Here is a 21,333-nt window from a genome sequence, read left to right as displayed (position 1 = left end):
TGGGATGGCTTCAACAGCAGATAGCCAATAGAGCAGCTAGTGTGGATGCACCTTGGCATGAAACTGAACAGTAATGAAGCAATGCCCTAAAAAAAAAAAAAAACCCCCCACGGGGGGGGGGACAAAGAAAGCTAGGTGACTAATAACCTGAGATGTCACATGGTCAAAAACTGGAATATTAAGGATAAAATTAAGTAGTAACAAGTAAACACTATAGCACTTTAGCACTTCAGCAGGTATTTACTTGATTTATTATAGGGTTTCCAAGGGAGATTCTACGGTCTACTAGCAGCCATTTAAAAAAATGCCTAAATATATTCTAACAAAAACAAATAATGAGTCAGATGGAATTGCTATGGTCAATTAAGTGGGTAATGGATATTTAAAAGCTTCCAAACATCAATAAATCTGAAACAGCTCTAAAGGAGTACTTGTAGAACAAAAATAATATGCACTTAAGAAACTGCTTGAGTATATATTTGCCTAAAGTTAACCACCAGTAAGAGGACAGCAAGTGTTTATGGTACTGTATAATGAGGGCATAAAAAGGCATACCAAATGTGTGCCAGTTCATTTGTTGATAATTTGTAATAAATCTAAAGGGGTCAATGCAGTTTATTATGCTACATAAATATTATCAAGAGGACCTGTTTCTCATTTATATGAAAATCTGTAAACACCTGAGAGAATAAAAGAATCCTGAGATTGTGAAGTTGGTTAGCAGACACACTTGGTACAAAGCTGAAGGCTGTCCTTCGTCAACCAACACAAAATCATAGTACCTGGTACACTTTCATGTGCAGTAGGACAAAAGTTTTGGTTTTCTGTGGATGAACCAAGATAAAAAGGATTTAGCTATGATCTTCAAAACACCTGTAGACTGGTTAGAAGTTGTTCTGTGCATGAGCAGAATGGTCTGAAGAAATTTTGAAACAGCATCCTGGAAGTTCTCTATGTAGTGTGACAACAAGAACAGCAACAAAATATTAACTGATATTAGTTAGCTAGAATTTACAAACCCATAAATTGATGACAAATCTGGTATAAGTGGTTACCGCTACTGCCTCTGGCTCAGCTATTGGTGCTCTTAGGCCAAGACAACATTGTTGTAAACACAATCTGAGAGAGATTTAAGCTAAAATCCCCCAAAACTTTCCATAGGAAATATATTTTGTGTTTTACGCATCTTATTTATAAGATCCATTTTAAAAAGTCAAACACAGTTATGTTCACCTACTTAGAGCAGTGGTAGCATGGGAGTATAAAAGTAAGTGGAAGGGATGATGCTTGGGGCAGAGTGGGTAGTAACGGGCTGAGTTCTGTCACCATTGTTGGAGTACCTCATCTAACCACATTTGAAGCTAGAATCTGGGTCAATAGCCATACCATAGTGCCATTTAATATTTTGTTTGCTTTACTATCAAGTCTTAATGCTTCAAACTGGCCAGAGAAACTCTAATTTCCACATTTGCCTCACAGTTGGCCAATGTTGAGTTTAATTCATCACGTGCATGTCTTTGGGATATGGCACAACTTATGCAACTACCCTACCATTTTGTCTTAAAATGTGTTTTGTTTTGTTACCTTTCTCAGAGATTCATTTGCTTGAGCAATTTTATTTGGAATTCAGAATGTGATAATAATAAAAATATGTGATGAATGTGATTATGGATTGACATGGATGTATAGAGGCTTCTATCTAGTGTATAAAAGACTGTTTCTTTAAAACTCAAGATTCTCATTTACAGTAAAAGCTTTTTCTGACACCAGAAGACCAATGCAACTTTACATTGGAATTAAGTTGTACTCAGTGTGCTCAGTTTAAGGCCGTCAGAAGGATGCAAAAAGACTTTATTGAGCATTATAATTTAATGAAACTTTATGTTACATAGTTTGTAGGCTATGTAATTAGGCTTCTTTCTAGTCTTGGCCCATGTAAATATATGGGAGTTTTATAAGATAATTTCTGGTCTTGTCAGAGCACTGAGTCTGGTTAGCAGGTCTCAGAAGTATTATTGCATTGGTGAGGCACACACAAGTTTTGAATATAGTTCCTCAGGCTCAAATTCAGCTTTTTTAATGTGAAGAAATTGTCTAAGAATAGCTTGCTTTGGTGAATAATTTACATGATAGTCCTTCTGAAGTCAGTATTTACGTGCAATGACTACTCAGTAAGTACCAAATTTTAGGGAATAAAATCGTGTTTCAGTCTCAATATTATATTTAGAATTACTTCTCTATTTTCATTTGGACTGCTGTATAGCCCGTCTGTCTGTAGCCTCTGTCTTCACAACTGAAGGCAAATTAGTGTATCACTCTTTGCTAACCTTGCCATTGGTAAAAGTGAATAACCTGTAAATTTCCTAAGTAATGACATGTTATTTTTCCTATGAGTAACCCACATGACTCATCTTTCCATAGCATTCCTATTAATTAAAAGTAGTGGGGTGTTTTGTATGAGTAGATTTTTAGTGCTGATATTATACCGTTGGCACTGCAGCCAAAGTAGTCCTCCAAGAGTGTCTTCTGGAGGAGGTGGAGGGAGCTGCATTTGAAATAATGCTGGAGCTGAAGCTTCTTGCACAGATTTCCCTAGGAGTGTCTGTACAGCTTTCTCTCAGAGGTCAGGTGGGGGGAGTAGTTTGATTTTGCTACACAATTGTAGTTTGAAAAGTGTGTCTTATAAAATAGAGCTGCTCTGTATAAAGATATGCAACCCTTTTTATTTATGGATCGAAGCAAAGTTTAGAGTTGGAACCATCAGTGCAAATCACAAGCTTCTGTGACCTTTGTCTGGAAGCAGCATTAGGGCTTATTTTATGTATAGATCAACTTAGAAGGGCAAGTAACTGCCATTTTTTCAGACACCATCTTAATACTTTACAGACATATAATAAAGATTGTTCTTAGTTTTGCCATAATCCCTCTGCTGCACTAATCTCATATCAAACATAGTAGATAATTAACTACACAGAATTTTGAAAGACAAATATATCTCTTTAATAGAACCCTTCTAGATGATTAAAAATAAAATAGATTTAACTCACTGTTTTACCAAGAATTTCTGTAGAAATCTGTTAAACTTCTGTTGGCTGCTGCTGGTTTGATCCTTGATAAATACAGCAGGATTAGGAAAGGTTTTAAGTGAAGAGCCTATGTACCCTTCCCAAGTTCAGACCACGTGGTTGTGTAAAAAGATGTTTAGGCATGTGAACTATGCTACTGAAATCAGAATAGAAGCAGAAATTATTAAAATCTTTCCTCTAGTGATTCCATATAAGTAAACATTTTGTCGGAAGCAACATTCTTGCTGAGTTACATCATTTCATTTATGCTATATAACTTATTTAGTCCATTCTGCGTAATACTGCATGCACTACACTGTGGAAAGGCTTTCCATAAAAAGACCCAAGAGGCTGAACTGAGACCAAAGTAAGGCTGGAAAAAAAGCAGTGTCTGTACAAAAGTTCACTGCAGAGGGTTTTTTTTTCTGACTAGGAAAGCATTCTTCTCCATGGAAACATGATATGGAGCTTTAACAGGAGTCTGCTTACTGCTACGAGCTGTGTTTGTTCCACGCTAAGGGCACCCTTGGGAGCACAGGGAAGAGAATTCTGATAAATGTGTTTCTTTTATAAAAAAAAAAAAAAAACGCTGTATGTAAAATGCTTCAGCAATCCTTTTCCTTTATGCTTTTGGTGCACTGTAAAGTTGTGAAGGGCCTTGGCTAGTACAGAAATTGTGTTGTAATGTTGGTTCATGCTGACACATTAATGGCTTGCATAGGATATGCTCCTGATCACCTGTGTTGTTTGGCCATTTTATTGTATGCCCAGTGTTGTAGATGCCAGACTGAAACCTTTTTTTTTTTTTTTTTTTAAACATCTTTGTAAGTCTACCGAGTGTATGAAGGTTACTCAAAGAAATTAAAGAAAATGAAGATCAGTTCTAGTTATAATGTTGGCTCCCAGTATTGCCACAATTTAATTTTTTTCTCTGATCCTGATGCTTATTCTTTCTCATCCATACAGAAGCACAAAATAAGCATTGTTGCGGAAGTATAAAGTTTGTGCTACCTTTTAAACAAGCGGATTCTAGTATTTTAATAGTTCTTCATCTTTACTATGTCTTCTCTTCTCTGAGTATGTTGAAGGCCTGGTCCCATGGCTGAAAAAAATGGGGATTTATGTGAGTCTCATTACTTTTCTTTTGATAAACAGCCTCAGCTGAATTAAAAAGATGAACTTCAAAGCTTTGAAGCTAGAAAAGGGATGGGGTGCAGGAGACAACAGGTCTTAAGGAGAGCTTTGGAGGCCATCTGCTAGCACTAAGTGGCCTTGATTATGTTCATCTATGTTTGGTAGGTAGATAATAAGGCTGCATTAGTCAGTTTTCAGTCTTATCACAATGCTCAGGCAAGCTGATGTTCTCCTTTCTGCTACAGAATTGGACTAAAGTATGAAGTTTTCTTCACTGAGTCAACAATATACTTGGAACTGGTCATTTCTGAGAGACACGGATGTTGACATCTGTGTTACGTTAAGAATGTCATTTGGCATTCATGAAAGAAAAAAAAAAAAAGAATTTTTCCTTTCTGAGAAAGAATAGGGTTGGAGCATAGGGCAGGGATGTTGTGTACCTTAAAGCCATCTGCATGTAGAGTGATAGCAGGGTGACAATGTGCAGGATTGAATCAAATTATCCTATGCCATTGTAGCTTCAACTTTTACTTAATAATCATTTCAAAACTTCAACTTGATCTTAATAGGCAGCACGATGGAAACAATAGGATTCCAACTGAGAGAAGTTTTTGGCCCAGTATTGTGATTGTGAATGAAAACCTGTCTCCCCTATTGTAGTTCTACCACACTAAAATAATATCAGTATTGTTACGCAACGTAAGGTTAAATGACCTTTAGGTTAGGGTAAGTGTAAGCTTAACAAGTTAAATGCCATTGAAAACAACCATTCAAATCAGAAATTCAAAAGGACCTGTTGTATGCATTTATGATTTAAAGAAGAAAATCAGAGATGTGGGATGAGATCCAGGACTAAACGTCTGAAAGAGAGAGGCTAAAGTAGTCAACTTTAGTTGATTAAAGATATTCTGATCCTGTTTTTCTGTGGTGTCTTGACCTTACTAAAGTTCACTTAGTATGTAATGGAAAAAACAACCGGTTTGATAGCAAAGGACAGGAAATGCCTTCAATCATGGCTGATTACAGTAGCAGCTTTTCTTTTTCTTTTTTTTTAATGCTCTTTCTATGGGTCTGAAACAATGTAGAATAAAATGCTTTGGAGCCCTTTATTTGGTGTGTCCAAGTAGAGCAATTAAATGTCTGTTTATTTGATGGATGTGTGTTGGGAGTTTTTGCAGTCAGGAAAGTGTAATATGACATAAATGAGAAAAAATATGAAGTTTCATTGTACATAAATTTAAATACTAGTAAATTCTCGGTGTGTGTGCAAGAGAGATATCTGCTAGACAAATGAATGCAGATCTTCTCTTAATCTGCCTTTGTCTGGCCATCTACAAAAACTGAAGTTTCACAACTAATCTTAATGAAAAGAAGGTAAATCTCTATCTGGAACACAAGAAGCGGGGAAGCTGAATGTACATACACTGAATGTACATAAAGGCTCAGACTCATCTCACCTAACTTTAGGAATACAAGAGAAGCCTCAAAGTCAGGATCGTGCTTGTTCTAGAGTGCATTTAGCCAGCATAGGCTTCTTTAGGGAGCTGTGCAGCCCACGTATTCTGTGAATCATCCTCTTGGAGATACCTGTGGAGATGGCTATGGAGGTAGCCTGAGGCAGACTGAGCTACCTCAAATGCTCAGATCTGGTGGGATCAGGTCAGAATCCTGAAAAATACAGAAAAGAATACTACAAAAACAGAACAAATTTCCCCACTGGGGAAAAAAAAACACTGCTTTTGGTTTCCAAAGACAAACTTTTGAGCTGATCTGAATATGAGAAGTTAATTAGTGTGTCTGCAGATAAATTTGCTTTCTAAGATTCTGCTAGCATTTTTTCAGAATTCAGCTTTCTGAACTTGATCTGACAAGCTTTTCTAGCTTCACACCATCCTTTCACTGTCTTTCATTGTGGTTTTACCAAATGATGTTTTAGTATTGTTTTGTTGAAAAGGATTATAGACATACATAGTAGGCACTCTTAGTTTGCACTCCACCTAACTTATAACAATACATATGCAATCTTGTTTGTATGTTACCTGAGATATAAAAATAAGAGCATGAAGCATTCAATCTCAAACAGTAGAATGCCACAGCTTGAGTCAGTCTTTGGCTGAACCTGGGGAGCTCTATTGTCCTCAGTGGGATCACGGAGGTGTCAGCAAGGACAGGTTGTGTCACGTTACATATTTAGAAATGACTCAACACAACAGCTTTTTAGCAGAGACTGGCACAGTAAATATTGTCAGTGGGAGTACAGATTTCATCTTGTCATTCCCAGCCAGAATACTTAGAACCACTTAGGATTTTTCAGCTAAAATTTTCAAGAAAAAAAAGGTTAGAAAATGGTGTTTTTAACCAAAGTGGAGGGGAAAAAAAATCACAGAACTGTCAGTAGCCACTCACAAGTCATTCAGGCCACTCACATGTGCAGTGCAAGACCAGGATGCTCAGCCCTGGGTCAGAGCCAGCCTCTGAGAGCAGGACACCATCCTGAGCACCAGGCCAACAGCTATTGGTACACTGCTTTCATACAAACCTTTGAACACACTGTGTTTTCACTCAGCATAAAACACAATTTATTTATTTTTTAAATCTCACGTTTTACAGAAGGGAAGGATTACTTGCTATCTGCTATAACTGTTTCTGAGGCAGATTGTTTGTCCTGTACAGTGAGCCTAATATGAAGTCAGCTCCATTTGTGACAGTTCTTGGTACAAAATCTGCAGGCCTGTAGTCCATGGGAAGGCAGAATTGCTGCTGGGATCCAACGCAAAACTGGTCGAAATCAGGGCTTCAGATTCAGGCCAAATCCAGAGGAACAGTTGTAGCACTACATCCCATGTCTGCCTTAGTATCACAGAATCGATGCATTCCCAGGTAGGGGTCATGGAAGGACAAGGATTAAAAAGCAGTGTGATGTGAATGTAAAAAGAAACTGTCTCTTGAAAAAGAAATAGAAACCACTCCCCTCTGTGCTTAGCCAATTTGTGAGAGTGTTTTACATAATGTATATTTGAACTTCTAGATATTTCACTTATGCTCACAAATAAAATTGTGGAAATAATAAGAGAGGAAAAGCAACACAAAGGAAAGCTGTTAAGTATGATATATTTACTTGTTTACACATTATTTTAAGGAAATTCAGCATAATAAGATAAGCAGACCATGCACTGTAATGTCCTAAGTTGCTACCGACAATTGTAATAAAGTTATGGTCAAAGCCATTAAAAGGCCATATATATAGATTATTTTATAGAAGTTGTTTTTATGCTATCAGCAAAGTTACTGCTCTCGTTAATCTCCTGGAAAAGAATATTAAACCTTTGTTCAATACATTGTTAAGACATCAGTTAATAGGGAGGGCTACATGATTAAAACAGCCACCTTTTCCATCTCAGGACCTTGCTTTCCTAAAAGTTCTCTCAATGGTACATTGCTTGAGCAGGCAATATCATACAAGCCATATTTTTACTTTCTAATGACTAGGTATTACTGAGCCACAGCTAGCAATCGTGTTTGTCTCCCTCTGATGTCCCTGGCAGGTAGATAGCAAACTGCCATTTGCTACATCCCTCCTCCTGACTCTGCCACCCCTGTAGTTCACAAGATATTTGTGCAGATGGCATGGTGATGGACGTTGTGCTAGATGGGGAAAGTAATATGTGGGTTTTTAAAATAAACATGCCTGACAGGAAGGCATTGTACATATGGATTCCCATCAATAACAGGTGGATTTGCTGCATTGCAAACTTGGCACTGCTGAAAAGCAACATTCTTTTCAAATCTGCACAGCATGTTTTTCTGTATGTTGCTGGGTACAGCTCTGCTATAGTTTTGGTGATAGATGATGCCCTTATTCTGTAATGTAATAGTGGCAAAGAAAGTGCTTTTCATAAATCCAGTAATTACTTAATGGATCAAAATAAAAGCAAAACAGAAATTCCAAGCCTTTCAGATAAACACAGGCAAAATTTCCTAAGATCTCTTATAACAATAAAAGCAGCAGAAGCATTTTTTCCTCAGTTTTCTCCTTACTCCCTCCTTGCTAACAAAAACAGCCCTACTGTTGTGAATCCACCCATAAGCACAAACAGTCCATCGCATGTTGTATTTCTTGCTCTAGAGGTAAGGGAGGTCACCTCAGCTGGTAGAACCTGACATCCAATGACACTGCTATTATTGCATTTTTGTTTGTTTGTTTGTTTGTTTTGCTTAGTAACAGGAAAAAATGTGGGCTCCTTCTTTCCTTTACAGTTTTTAGAAAGGCAGAAAATGATAGTATTAGTTTGTGTTATCTTAAAGTTATGGTTTGGGTTTGTTTTCCCATTTATCTCTGATCTGTCATGGGGATAAGAAAGCCTTGCTGATGTTTTGTGACTAAAATACTTAATGAAATGAAAGAATCCACAAGTGAAGAACAGTTCTATTATATCTATCCCATAGTTTATGTATGGAAGCTGATATTAAGTTGTTGAGGCTTAGTTACTAAAGAACCTGACATCAGAACGTAACAAATATTGAAATTTCTTTTTGTTTTCTGACCAGCTCCATATATAACTCCATTTTGGTTAGATCAGCATCTAGTACATTAGTTATCTCAGTATTTGGGGAACACCAATGTGTATGAAGAACTGAGATGAAGATTTTGGTGAATTTATCAGTCATACAGAAAATAGCATTTCAGGCAGTATGGTACAAATGGTCAAAGTTCTATGTTATTTTCTGCTTATGACTAAAATTATGTTGCAAATACACTATTAACTAAAATTACAGCAAAGAGCAGGTTTGTGCTGGGTAAAGGAGAGACCAGCTGGTGCAGGAGAGCATCTTTGTCTCAAATGCAATTTGGATACCACAGAGTAACTTAAAAAGTAATTCTAAGAATGTAGAGGTCTTACCTTAATTAAAATAGAAAAAGTAATTTTGTCTTACTAATTGAAATTGTTAATTGATATAATGAGGGTGTTGCCTTCAGTTATGAATTTCAATAACTGCAGGACTGGAGAACAGTTCTGTTGGCACTCTGTGTCTTGTTATGGGGATGTTTCCTTTTTACCTTCTGTGGTTTCTTCTGTGAATAGGCTGTCTATTCAAAGCCTGCAGAGAGGATGTGATTTTCCCATGCAGGGGAACAATGGCAGTGGCAATGATTTCAAGTACACTATTGAAAGGGATTATTGCAGCTGAAAGTCACAAAACCAAAACAAAATTATGAAGGATCTGTTTCTTTGACAGTTGTTCAGTAACTACATATTTTTGACTTGTGTTCTTTCATGTTCTTTAGATGTTTAATAAGGTGCAGTACTTCACATAATTTTTATCCTACAAAGGAATATCCTTGTTTTCAATGCAGTTATTATTTGTAGATAATGATTATGATACACTGAAATTTATGTGCTTTATATTTTTGTTGCTTATTCAGCAGCTAGAGTAGAAGCAGTTGCTGCGGAGATATTTTGTTGTAAAATGATTGCTTAAACCAACACATGATCATGTTTCTTAGGTACTTGATCCTGTTCTTCAAATATGGATTTATTTAGTCACTAATGTTTACCTGATTCAAAGGCTACTGTCAGTAATGTTTGACAGACTCACTGTTCAAAACCCATCTTGACTGTTTAACTGCCTTACTTTCAACAAGAAAATTACCTGTTATCTAAATGGCATGTGTGACACATGGCCACACAGACAAGGTGATTATCTTGCTGGCTACTGTTTGAAGTCAGACCTGAAGAACCCAGTCCTGCGAAGTCCTCATCACTGGGGCATTTCTGGGAAGCGAGGGCAGTCGGTGGCTCATGACACTGGCATGTGGAGGAATGAATGAGCATTATGGAAGCTTTCTTGCAGGTTACCTGCAGCCAACCCGCTCTTCTGTTCTGACATGCACAAGCCTTGCTGTTACAATCCTGATTCTCTCTTAAGATCCTGCCAGTCATTCCAGCTTCTGAGGTGACTGCGATGCTGGCAAATGCCCAGAAATAGAAACCGAGGCTTAAATTTCTGGTTAATGCTTTCTGAGAAAAAGAAATGATTTAAAAAAGAACATGTTATGCAACTGACTGCTCAAGTCAACTGAACTGACTGTACAAAGTATCTTGGCAAACAAAGGAGAGAGATCGCTTAATGTATCATTACTGCATTCAAGCAACCTGGGCATTTTCCTAGCTTAACTGGGTAGGTTGTTTGCAGTTGCAAGTAGTTACTCAGCTTGTAGGAGCTCATTTTGTTAGACACAGGTGACCTTCTTAGTTCCTACAAAGAGTATGCAAAATGAGAAAAAGAAGAATGTAATAGATCTTTGTCATTGAGCTATTTGACACTGTATTATTTGGTAAGCTCTGATTTAGACACAGACAGCTGGCAGTAATACCAGGAACCAACTAAAAGTCTGGATGGATCCGAATGGATCATTCTGTACAATGAATTTACATTCCAGAGACAGAGCTGTTTACTTTTTGTGAAGATAGGAGAGCTGGACGTGTCTTAAAACAGTTCTGGGGAGATACAGGTCTTAAACTAAAACTTAAAGTTTTTTCACTGGCAGTGCTGCTCTGCAAAAACATGTTTCCTTAACGACTCTTTTCTGTTACTTTTTCATTTGTTTCCTCATCTCTCTCTGAGTGTTTTGATTTAGTCTTTTTTTTTTCCTCTGAGGTGTTAAATGTCAGATTACCTATTCTCTTACATTTATTTAGTAACTAAGCTTTCTTTTTCCTTTTTCCTTTTTTTTGACTCTGTCAACTGCAAATTGTTTTTGAGTGGTTTTCAGTGCAAGCAGTTTTATGGCCTATGATACTCTTGTGGGCTAGCTATGAATTTGGCACTTTGGCAGCCTCTCAGCTTACCTTTTAACCTCCTATATCTACTTTGATGGAAGTCATGCTGTTGTTGTCTTAGCTTCTTCCAAATTTCTTCTGAGACTTTGATGCACTTTTTATTTGCAGTAATAAAAATCTGCTGGTGTCAAATTCCATTATTGCATGAGTAATTAAGCTGATGTCCTCAACGCCTCTAATGGAGTTGTGAAGAAGCTTATAGTCTTCACTGTTTAAGCCTGATGAAAGGGTCCCAGATATGTATTTTTTCTGTGAAGTTGGTTTATAATTTCATAAATAGTAAGGAAGTTAAATTGACTTGGGCTTTTACAGGTTAGTTTAAAATTTCACTGTTGGTTTTTACAGGTAGTCAGAATTTAATAGTAAGGCACTTGCTTTTTTCCATATGCTCAGTCTGTTCACTCTCTTTTTCCTACTGTCAAGTTAGGTTTTTATTTCTAGTGTCTTACAGGAATCTTTAAGCAAATAAAGGGATAGTAAGAGGAGATTGTTTGGCAGGTTAAATGGTTAGATGTAGGGGATTATGCTGTAGCCCATCTGATCTCAGGTTGTTTAGGAACTGATAAAAAGGATGATTTCAAGGAATGACAAAATATATAATCTTCTCCAAGGGGCCTTATGCAGGTGAACAGCTGAGGACATACAAGAGTAGTGCAACTGATCTGGAGAGACTGAAGTCAGGTATAGGACCTATTGGTTGCAAGGAGCATTTCTACATTCCATACATACTTCAATTACATAAACCATAATTGATAAGGCTAGTTCATATGGGAGACAGTGGATTTACTGTTAATGAGGCAGATCCGACTTTGTCAAACTTCTTGAATATGCACAAACCACTTAGTAGCATGTGCACAGCCTAGCTGGTTTCTATATGCAAAGTAAGTCATCCAGTGCTTCCCAGAAGTGTCTGATTTAATACTCTGATGTGCAGTCTTTATGCAGACCTTGAGCAGTAAGTCCACTGTATACCAGAAATAGCTGATTTTGTTTGCTATCCTGTATATGTAGTATAGGTTAGATACAGGCAAGCCAGCATGCCCCATATCTTGAACAAGTGTTAAAAAAAATAGACAAAATAATAATAATAATAATAATAATAATAATAATAATAAAATCCACCTACTGAAATAGGGCTAATAGAGCATCTCAGGGGAAATCCCAGCATACTGTATCTGTGGACGTGTCTTACATAACACAACCTTGGAAGGGTTATTTAATCATGGAATGCCTTGTGCTAGAAAGGACCTTAAAGATCTTCTAGTTCCAACTCCCCTGCACTGGGCTGGGGTGCCACTCTTTTGCTGTAAGAAAAGTGTCTTTAAAGAGTTGCCAGCTCTGATCAATTCCTCTTTCCTTAAGGACAGATTCCCAGCAAATCTTATCCACTAATTCTTTAAACATTTTAGCCACTCTTGTAATCTTGCCTGGCTTCAGAGCCAGCATAATAATCCACTGAATAGGTGCTGCATTTTTAATTCATGCACTGGGTTCCAGCTTAAAATTTGGCAAAAGGCAGGAGAAATCCTTTTATGATGCTAAGTTAACTCATTATAATATTTATATCACGCAGCCATAATTCCTCCTAAGTAGTGACCACGATGCAGTCATAATATTAAATTGTCCACTGGTACCAGACAATACACAGTACTTTTAATGCCCATTGGAAGTCATGTCCCTCTATGATAAACACATTAAAAATTGGTTGTTTGACAATTTTATCTTGGGGCAAGCTTGTCATCTTCTGCAAATGAGGATATTGTAGTCCCAAATCCCCAGACAAAGTTGGAGGAGACACAGTATTTGTAGGACAGGCTTCCTCTAGAAATTCCATCTGGCAAAGGAAGAGAAGCATCAGTGAGCCCTGGCCTATCAAATGGCAGTTTCAAGGTAGGCAGAGTTTTTGAAGAAGTAAATGTGGGGTGAACATGTCTCATCCTGGCCATGAGGAGAAAATGAGAATGAGTTAGCTCAGAGAGGCCTTCTATTCGAACACGAGGACAAAAATTTCCAACTGAGTGACATAAATAAGGCATTCATAGAGTCAAAAGAAAGTAGAAGCAACCACATTGAGTCACACCAAACATCACTCAGGTTAGATATCCTGTTCTTGGCAATGATCAGTAGCTTAAGCAGTAATGTGCACTAATTACAAATCAGATATCTACTTTTCTTGTAGCTGTAGCAGTACATTCACGAGCTCAACCACAGCATGTTCACTGCAGCCCAGACTGCCTCCCATGGTAAGCTCTTTAATGAGTTCATCCACACTAGTGAGCACCAGGTCTGGTAACATATCTCCGCTGGGTGGTTTGTCTAATAGCTGGACGAGGAATTTATCCTCTACTTACTTCATGAGTCTCCTGGATTGCTTACAGCCTGCTGTGTTGCTTTCCCAGCAGACATCCAGGTGCTTGAAATCCCCCAGCAGGATGAGAGCCTGTGAGCATGATGCTTCTTGTAGCTGAAGCAAGATGGCCTTGTCAACAGGCTCCCCTTAGTCTGGCAGCCTGTGGTAGTCTCCAGCCAGCCGCAAGGTGTCCTTTATTGGTCCAGTCCTTAACTTTTACCCACAAATTCTTAGCCTGTCTGTGTCTGTTTCTCAGAGGCATCACTGTCTATTAATTTCTTAACATAGAGGTCAACCCCCCTGCCCCTCCTTCCCTGCTTATCTCTTCTGAAAAGCTTGCAGCCCTCAATTGCAGTGTTCCAGTTGTGTAATTCATCCCACTACATTTCTGTGATAGCAATTAGGTCATAGTTTTCTAATTGCACCGTGGTTTCCAACTCCTCCTGCTTGTTTCCCATGCGGCTTGCATCGGTGTAGAGGCACTTAATCGTTTAATCTGTCTGAATGTTTCCACTGTGGATCTAAAGTCTGGGGGCTGGAATTTATTGGCATTAAAGATTTTGGCAACAAAAACAGTATCTTTTCATTGATTCATGGAATGGTTTGGGTTGGAAAGGACCTTAAAGATCATCTAGTTCTAACCCCCTGCCGTGGGCAGGGACACTCTCAACTAGACCAGGTTGCCCAAAGCTCCATCCAGCCTGGCCTTGAATACCTCCAGGGATGGGGCATCCACAACTTCTCTGGGAAACTTGTTGCAATGTCTCACGACCCTCATGTGAATAATTTCTTCCCAATGTCTAATCTAAAGCTACACTCTTTCAGTTTAAAACCATCACTCCTTGTCCTATCACTGCACCCTCTGACGAAGAGTCCCTCTCCATCTTTCCTGTAGGCCCCCTTTAGGTACTGGAAGGCTGTTGTAATGTCTCCCTGGAGCTTTCTCTTCTCCAGGCTAAAAAACCCCAGCTTTATCAGCCTGTCTTCATAGGAGAGGCGCTCTTCTCTTCTGATCATCCTCGTGGTCTTCCTGTGTATTCACTGTAATAGGTCCATGTGTTTCTTCTGCTGGGGGCCCCAGAGCTGAACACAGGACTCCAGGTGGGGTCTCACAAGGGTGGAGTAGAGGGGGAGAATCATATGCCTTGACCTTCCAGCTACACTTCTTTTGATGCAGCCCAGGATATGATCAGCGTACTGGGCTGCAAGTGCACACTGCCAGCTCATATTCAGTTTTTCATCCACAAATACCCCCATGTTCATCTCCTCAGGACTGCTGTCAGTCCATTTTCTGTCTAGCCTGTATTGTGTTTGGCATTGCCCCAACCCAGGTGCAAGACCTTGCACTTGGCCATGTTGAACTTCCTGAGGTTCACACAGGCCCACCTTTCAAGCCTGTCAAGGTCCCTCTGGGTTGCATTCCTTCCCTCCGTTGTGTCTATCACACCTTTCAGCTTGGTGTCATCCCCAGACTTGCTGAGAGTGCACTCAATCCCACTGTCATTTTACCAAGATGTTAAATAATACCAGTGCCAATTCAGACCACCGAGTGACTCCACTCATCACTGGTCTCTATCTGCACGTTGAGACACTGACCACAACTCTTTGAGTGCGACTATCCAGCCAATTCCTTATCCACCAAGTGGTCTATCAAGCTAATCTGTCTCTCCAATTTAGAGACAAAGGTGTGGTGAGGGACAGTGTCAAAAGGTTTTCACAAGTCCAGGTAGATGACATCAGTTTCTCTTCCCTTATCCACAAACTGTGACCACATCATAGAAGGCCACCAAATTTGTCAGGCACGATCTGTGCTTGGTGAAGCCATGTTGCCTATCGCCAATCACTTCTCTTGTTTTCCATCTGTTCACAGTGGTTGGCGTGCAATTTTATTCCTATAACTGATTTAGAATTTGTCTACATGTACTTATTTATCATCAATTCCATCTACGGAATCTTCTCTAATATGTCTAGAACAAAAGTTCTGATCGAAAGGTACCCATACAAAGTCACTTAAGGACACAAGTCCTGCTTTTGATTTTCACCTCTGTATGCATTCATACATACAATGTCTTCCATTATTACTGCATATCTTTAATAAACTACAAAAGCATCTACAGCCTAGACAGAAGTATAAAATAAAGTAGGCCATGCAATATCAGTGAATCATAGTTGGAAGTGACCCACAGTGAGTTTTGTTGTCTTTGCTTTTTGTTTGTTTTATCATTTATACATGATAAAATGTTTTTAGTTGTGGATTTCATTTTGTTCCTGTTGTTTTTCATGCAAGTGAGGGCTCTTTTGTGCTCTGGCTTTTCAGATCCTACAGTAGTTTAGTCTAAGGCAGTGGCAGGTGAGTTAAATGGTACCTAGCATCCATTGTGTTTGGATCATGAGATAACTATCAATGGTATATTTAGAAAATGTGCAGAGGGCAAGACAGGAAAGGTGGATATCCCTTTCTCAACCTGTTTTTGACCTCACCCAATTTAATAAGTGAAGAATTGTGTATTTTCGACACAAAGACTTTTGTACAAAGAATGATCAGAGGCAGCTGCTAAGATGTGTTGTTTAACAATGAATGCAAAATAGTCATGTGAGATTATTTCTGTGCAGCTTTTAAACTGCAGAAAATTAGGTTCCCAAAGATGGGAGCATTGTGTTTCAGCCCTCTCCTTGCAGTCTGAACTTTGAATTTCTAGTATCTGTTAAGGATACAATTCAAAGTAATACAGGTTTGAAAGTAACAATTAATTGAACTCATGTGATAAATATGGGTAACTTTGTGCTGAAAAGGGGAGAGTGACTTTATTAGACAACACTGACCTGTTTCACATAGAGTCTTAGATCTGTAGCTATCAAGAGACTGAGATCTTTTCCAAATGTTTCTGATGCTCTTTATAGCTGTGCTTCCATGCAGCTGAAGAGAGAGTACAGGCCTCATCTTACAAAATGCTTGTCATTACCTGCTTCCTTATTGCCATTATCTAGGTCTATTTAGTGACTGCTACTAGTCACTTTTCTTTCCCCCCTTGGAAGGGCAATTACTTGGTGTTGTTTGTGAAACCATCTATTCTTCATGTTCTATAATTTGTGTTCAAATTCAGGAGTGTGTGCTCAAAATTTGAGAGCTGATTTAATTCTAGGACTTCTTATTTCAGGGACCTGAAACTGGACAATATTCTTCTGGATGCAGAAGGCCACTGTAAACTGGCTGACTTTGGGATGTGTAAAGAAGGGATTCTGAATGGAGTGACCACCACAACCTTTTGCGGCACGCCTGACTATATAGCTCCTGAGGTATTATTTTTCACTTCACTAAGAATATAGATAGTATCATTCATCAGATGGACTGTTATATGTGTAATTTTAGACGCTTTTTATATGTAGGTGAAAACAATAGATGATGCAAATTAGGCTGTGCCACAGTTTTCCTGGTTAATCCTGCAGAATTTGTTTACTCTATAGGGGAAGAACAGTATTCCATGTTGATAGGAGTTGAAATTTCTTTTATTTATTCCCTAAACTTAACAATATTCTTATCTGTATTTTCATTTCTGACCTAGCAGCATTGTGAAGGCACTTCAAAAAAGCCTTCACTGAAGCCTTTAGGAAGATAGATGCAACTGAGTATACTGGCCCTTAGTAGTTGTAAAAAGTTTTTTAATTCTTCATGAGACTTAAAGTGGGATGTTCATATGAAAGAGACCGTAGGTTTGGTGTCATTTTTGAATAACACCTTTGTGGGAATATCATTTCTTCCTTTCTTTAAAGTGTTTGTGAGTGAAAGATATTATCTTTCTGATACTTATATGGATGGAGAGAAAATACAGATACTTGCATAGAAACATAGCATCCTTTCATAGGGATGCTGCAACATCCATATAGAAGAGTTGAAAACACTCAAATTCACTTTAAGGCATTCATTGGGTAAAAGAATTTGCTGATAATTGTGCTGGTTTTACATATCCTAAATTTTAAGATTATAAGGTTAATTTCTGAGTGCCTCAAAAGAATCAGTATTATGCAGTTTTTCTGCTAGACAGACTTTGTCAGCTCAGTTTAGTTAGTAATCCATGCATCTTTTTTGCCAAAGATTCAGTGTGCTGATATAGTGTAAAAAGTTTAATTGGTTTGTCTTTCATCAACCATAAATTTGCATTAGGGAAAAATGTTAGTTTATTATTTCCTAGAGACAATAAATTAGAAATCCATATTGTTAGAGTTCATGTCTGTCAAGCTTTGGTAGCACAACTGATAAGTTGTGAGTCATCTTGGAACTATTGTAACATCTATGAACATGTTTTATGGCATTTCAAAAGTACTCTGGAGGTAAAAGAAAGTAAGTGCCAGAGTGATGAGTTTGGTTTTATACGAATTCCTTTTTGATTTAGTATACTAATTGTGTCATTTAGCAAATTCTTTAAAAACTATTACTTAAAACAAAGCAATAATAATATCCTAGAAACTTTTACATGAAATCCTTTTCTCACTGATGTCAGTAACTCAGGCTTCTGTTTTGTCATCCTGATTGCAGAAGCTTGTCTTCTGCTCCTATTCCACTTGCCTCATGGTAGTATGTTTCAATTTCCTTTTCTTTAGCAATATCTGAATTCCAGGGAGTGTGCCCTGAACACTTCAAAAGTACACTTCTGAAGAGTATAATTTTCTATAATTAATGTGTATAAAATTTAATATCCAATCAACTAAGAATCCAGTTGGGATCCAGACAGCTGCATCCAAATGTTAAACTCATTTCTGTTTTTAGGTTAAGAGAGATTTTGGTTTTCTACATTACAGTACAATTATTTCCAAACACGGCATTAAGCTAATGCAGTTCACCACAAGGCTTCTGACTGTAACACCACTAATATTGTTTAAGGAGGTGGTGGAGTTGCTGCCATTCAAACTCATTTTAAGCCAGTCAGCTTCACGTTAAGCAGTCACCCACTCTTCTTTCTCCAGTCCCGTCGTGCTGAAATGCTGCAGCCAAACTACAAGCTTCTTTTCAGTGGTGAGGAGCCAAGAATTAGACTTGTCCCATGTACAGCAATAGTTCTGTAACACCAAGTAAGATGATAAAATTCCATCATTCTAAACCACTACTCCCCCCTAAAGGTATTTGCTACAAGGTTGAACTTGTGCTCCCCGAAAAGTTGTAGCCAGTTTTTTTCTGAAAGCAAAAGCAATTAAAGTGAGTCCTACAGCCATTGTACAGAGTTTCAATGCTGTAAAATGAACTTGAACAAAATGCTTTTGGCTTCCCTCAGCTCTACCTAAAGGATGAAAATAAATCTCTCATGATCTCTGTGCAACATAACAAGTTGGTTCAGTTTGTTTTGCTCAAGATAGAGACAAGGAAATGTTTCACATTTTCCACCAATCTGTTTTGTATATGTGATCTTTCTTCCCCTATAGCGTGACCTGCTTTAAACAGTTTGGAAGGATATACAGCTTTTTTGCTCATGAGCATACTCCTTTACTCAGGGGACTGATAAACTCAGTTAGTACTTCTGAGAAAACTATGCATTGACACTCAGCTCTCTTATTGCAAACTGCATCGGTAAGAAACCATGCCTGCTGTTACTGACGTCAGTGTGGGTTTTAGTCTTCTCTAGGCACTGGGGAAAGAAAGGGTGTATCATGTTGAAACAGTAAATGTGCAGCTTAGAGTGTTGTCTATCTTGCCTGTTCATTGTGATCTCTTTTCCTATACCAGATCCTCCAGGAGTTAGAATATGGCCCTTCAGTAGACTGGTGGGCTCTCGGTGTTCTCATGTACGAAATGATGGCTGGGCAACCCCCCTTTGAAGCTGACAATGAAGATGATCTCTTTGAATCCATCCTTCATGATGATGTCTTATATCCAGTCTGGCTCAGTAAAGAAGCCGTCAGCATTTTAAAAGCAGTGAGTCTTCTATTACTTGTTTTCCTCCTCCTCTTCTTCATGGTTTTCTTTTTTTCTTTTTTTTTTTCTTGATTAAAATTAAATTTGCTGAAAGTTGTTGAGAACAGTCACCACTGGGAGTTCAAGCACAGTTCAGAGTGCCACTGTTAGGATAATGGGGCCTGGGATAAATTACACCGCTTGTGGGAAAGGAACAGAATGTTTGTATTCCACGCAGTTGTACACTGCATAAATCTGTGTACTGCAGATTCATGTTTCAGGGAAAATCCAATGAACTAGAACTGTGCTGCCACTTTGACACTTTATATGCCACATGTTCACTAGAGTTGGGGAAGCACTATGTAAAGAAAAAGCATCAATGTTTTGATTTAACCTGCCTGATGCCTTTCTTCCCTTATTATCAAGACAGGTTGAAAGCCTTTTATTTACAGCTATATGTTCTACATTTTAGTTCACGTAACGCTTTGATTAAGCAGTCTTACTCAAGGGCAATTGTTTCTGCCCTGGTTGGTGTTTTACAGTATAAGGATTGACTTGATAGAAGTGTGCCATCAAAAGCAGCAATTTTTTAAACAAAACATGCTACTATTTTTCTCAGTGACTGAAATAAAGAAGGCTTTCTATTAAGAGGACAGCTGCTAGTGTGAAGTCCTGCAGTTACATTTTGGTTCTCATACGTACAGGGTTACCTTTTGAAATGATACAGAAAACTTGAACAAATTCTGATTTTTACACCGGCAGCCAGGTAGCACTTCTCTCAAAACTGCTCATGTTGATCTCTTAATAAAAATACGTTCAGGTTTATTCTAGATGAGAGGGAGTGGGGGCGCTGCAGGTGAGGGAGCTCTAGAGGATGATTCCAAGTCCAAGGTAACATCTCTGAGTTGTGAACATCTCCGAGTAGTGAGGGCATGGAGCCCTCACTATTAAAGCTGACCGTCATACATATTATCTCTACTCCCCCTAGATACCTTTCTGATGTCTTTTCATTAGCTGACACAATACTTTCATGTGTCTGTTTATATTTCCAGACTCTTTGATTATTTTCAGTCCTGCAATTAAAATGTATGGACTTGAGCTGCAGAATTCAGACTGATATCCAGGGTTCAGGGGTTATTTTAGCCTGTTGTAGAGAAAGAGTTTTTGTCAATGTTCATATCTGCATTTGAATTTCATTTAAGTCCAGAGATTTTCAGTAGTGTTTTGGTTTTACATTCTATAAGATTTGTTCCTGTGGCTCCTCATCCAAAGGCTCTTTCTGTGAATCAACATTAGCTGAGCTTGCTGTTATTCTGAAACATTCATTGGAGGGGGAAGATTAACCAATAACACCTGATTATGTGTGTAGTATGGGAGCCATTGTAACTATGAGAAGGTATTTGTCTGACAGGGGAAAGGGAGAAACAGATTTGATAGAATCTTAGTGTTATCTCATGTGTGCGAGTAGTGAGATGTCTAACTGTTAATGTTATACATGTCATTCATTAACCACATACAAGTGTAAACACAGAACTGGGCTGTAGGTGTATGCTATGCATTTTTGTGAATGTAAGTATAAGGATGTTCAACACTAGTTTCTTTACTATAATTTTTCATGAGGCTGTTTTCCTGAGCCTACCTGTTAATAGTAGGCATAGTGGATTATATTTTTCTGCAGTCCAGTTATTACATCTTTCTGTCTAAAGTTAATATGACATTTAAAACCTTAAAAATAGAGTTGTATCCATTAAATAGATTTGCACTATAGTGTGAGATTACTCCTCATTGAGCAAAATGTCTTGTCTGGCATATGTTGATAGAGTTTAATGGAACTTTGCCAGTTTATGCCGTGAAAAGAATGCATTTCCTTACATTTAACAACCTGCTGCCTATGTAGCTATGGTGTGAACCATGTTTGAACCTTGCGCTCTGCATCTGATCCTTGTCCACATTCTGTTAAATGAAGAACAGGAAAAACAGAGGAAAGAAAGAGGCGTCTATGTATTTTACTGCTGAATGCTAGCAAGGGATTAGCTTTGGAACACTTCGTTTCCTCAC

At 38.3% G+C, this 21,333-nt stretch overlaps 1 protein-coding gene across 2 annotated transcripts in view; it reads left to right on the top strand.

Annotated features, from left to right (window-relative positions):
• The window catches only part of PRKCE (protein kinase C epsilon), a 294,416-nt gene that overhangs the window by 250,327 nt on the left and 22,756 nt on the right, over positions 1–21,333 (top strand). For both annotated transcript variants that reach the window (XM_035321702.1, XM_035321703.1), the window contains exons 12-13: positions 16,550–16,688; positions 19,108–19,296. In XM_035321702.1, coding sequence (XP_035177593.1) covers positions 16,550–16,688; positions 19,108–19,296 — 328 coding nt within the window. The remainder of the gene's footprint in view (positions 1–16,549; positions 16,689–19,107; positions 19,297–21,333) is intronic.

Source organism: Oxyura jamaicensis, chromosome 3 (assembly GCF_011077185.1).
Source record: "Oxyura jamaicensis isolate SHBP4307 breed ruddy duck chromosome 3, BPBGC_Ojam_1.0, whole genome shotgun sequence".
NCBI classification, from domain to species: Eukaryota; Metazoa; Chordata; class Aves; order Anseriformes; family Anatidae; genus Oxyura; species Oxyura jamaicensis.
This window is presented reverse-complemented; position numbering and strand designations above follow the sequence as displayed.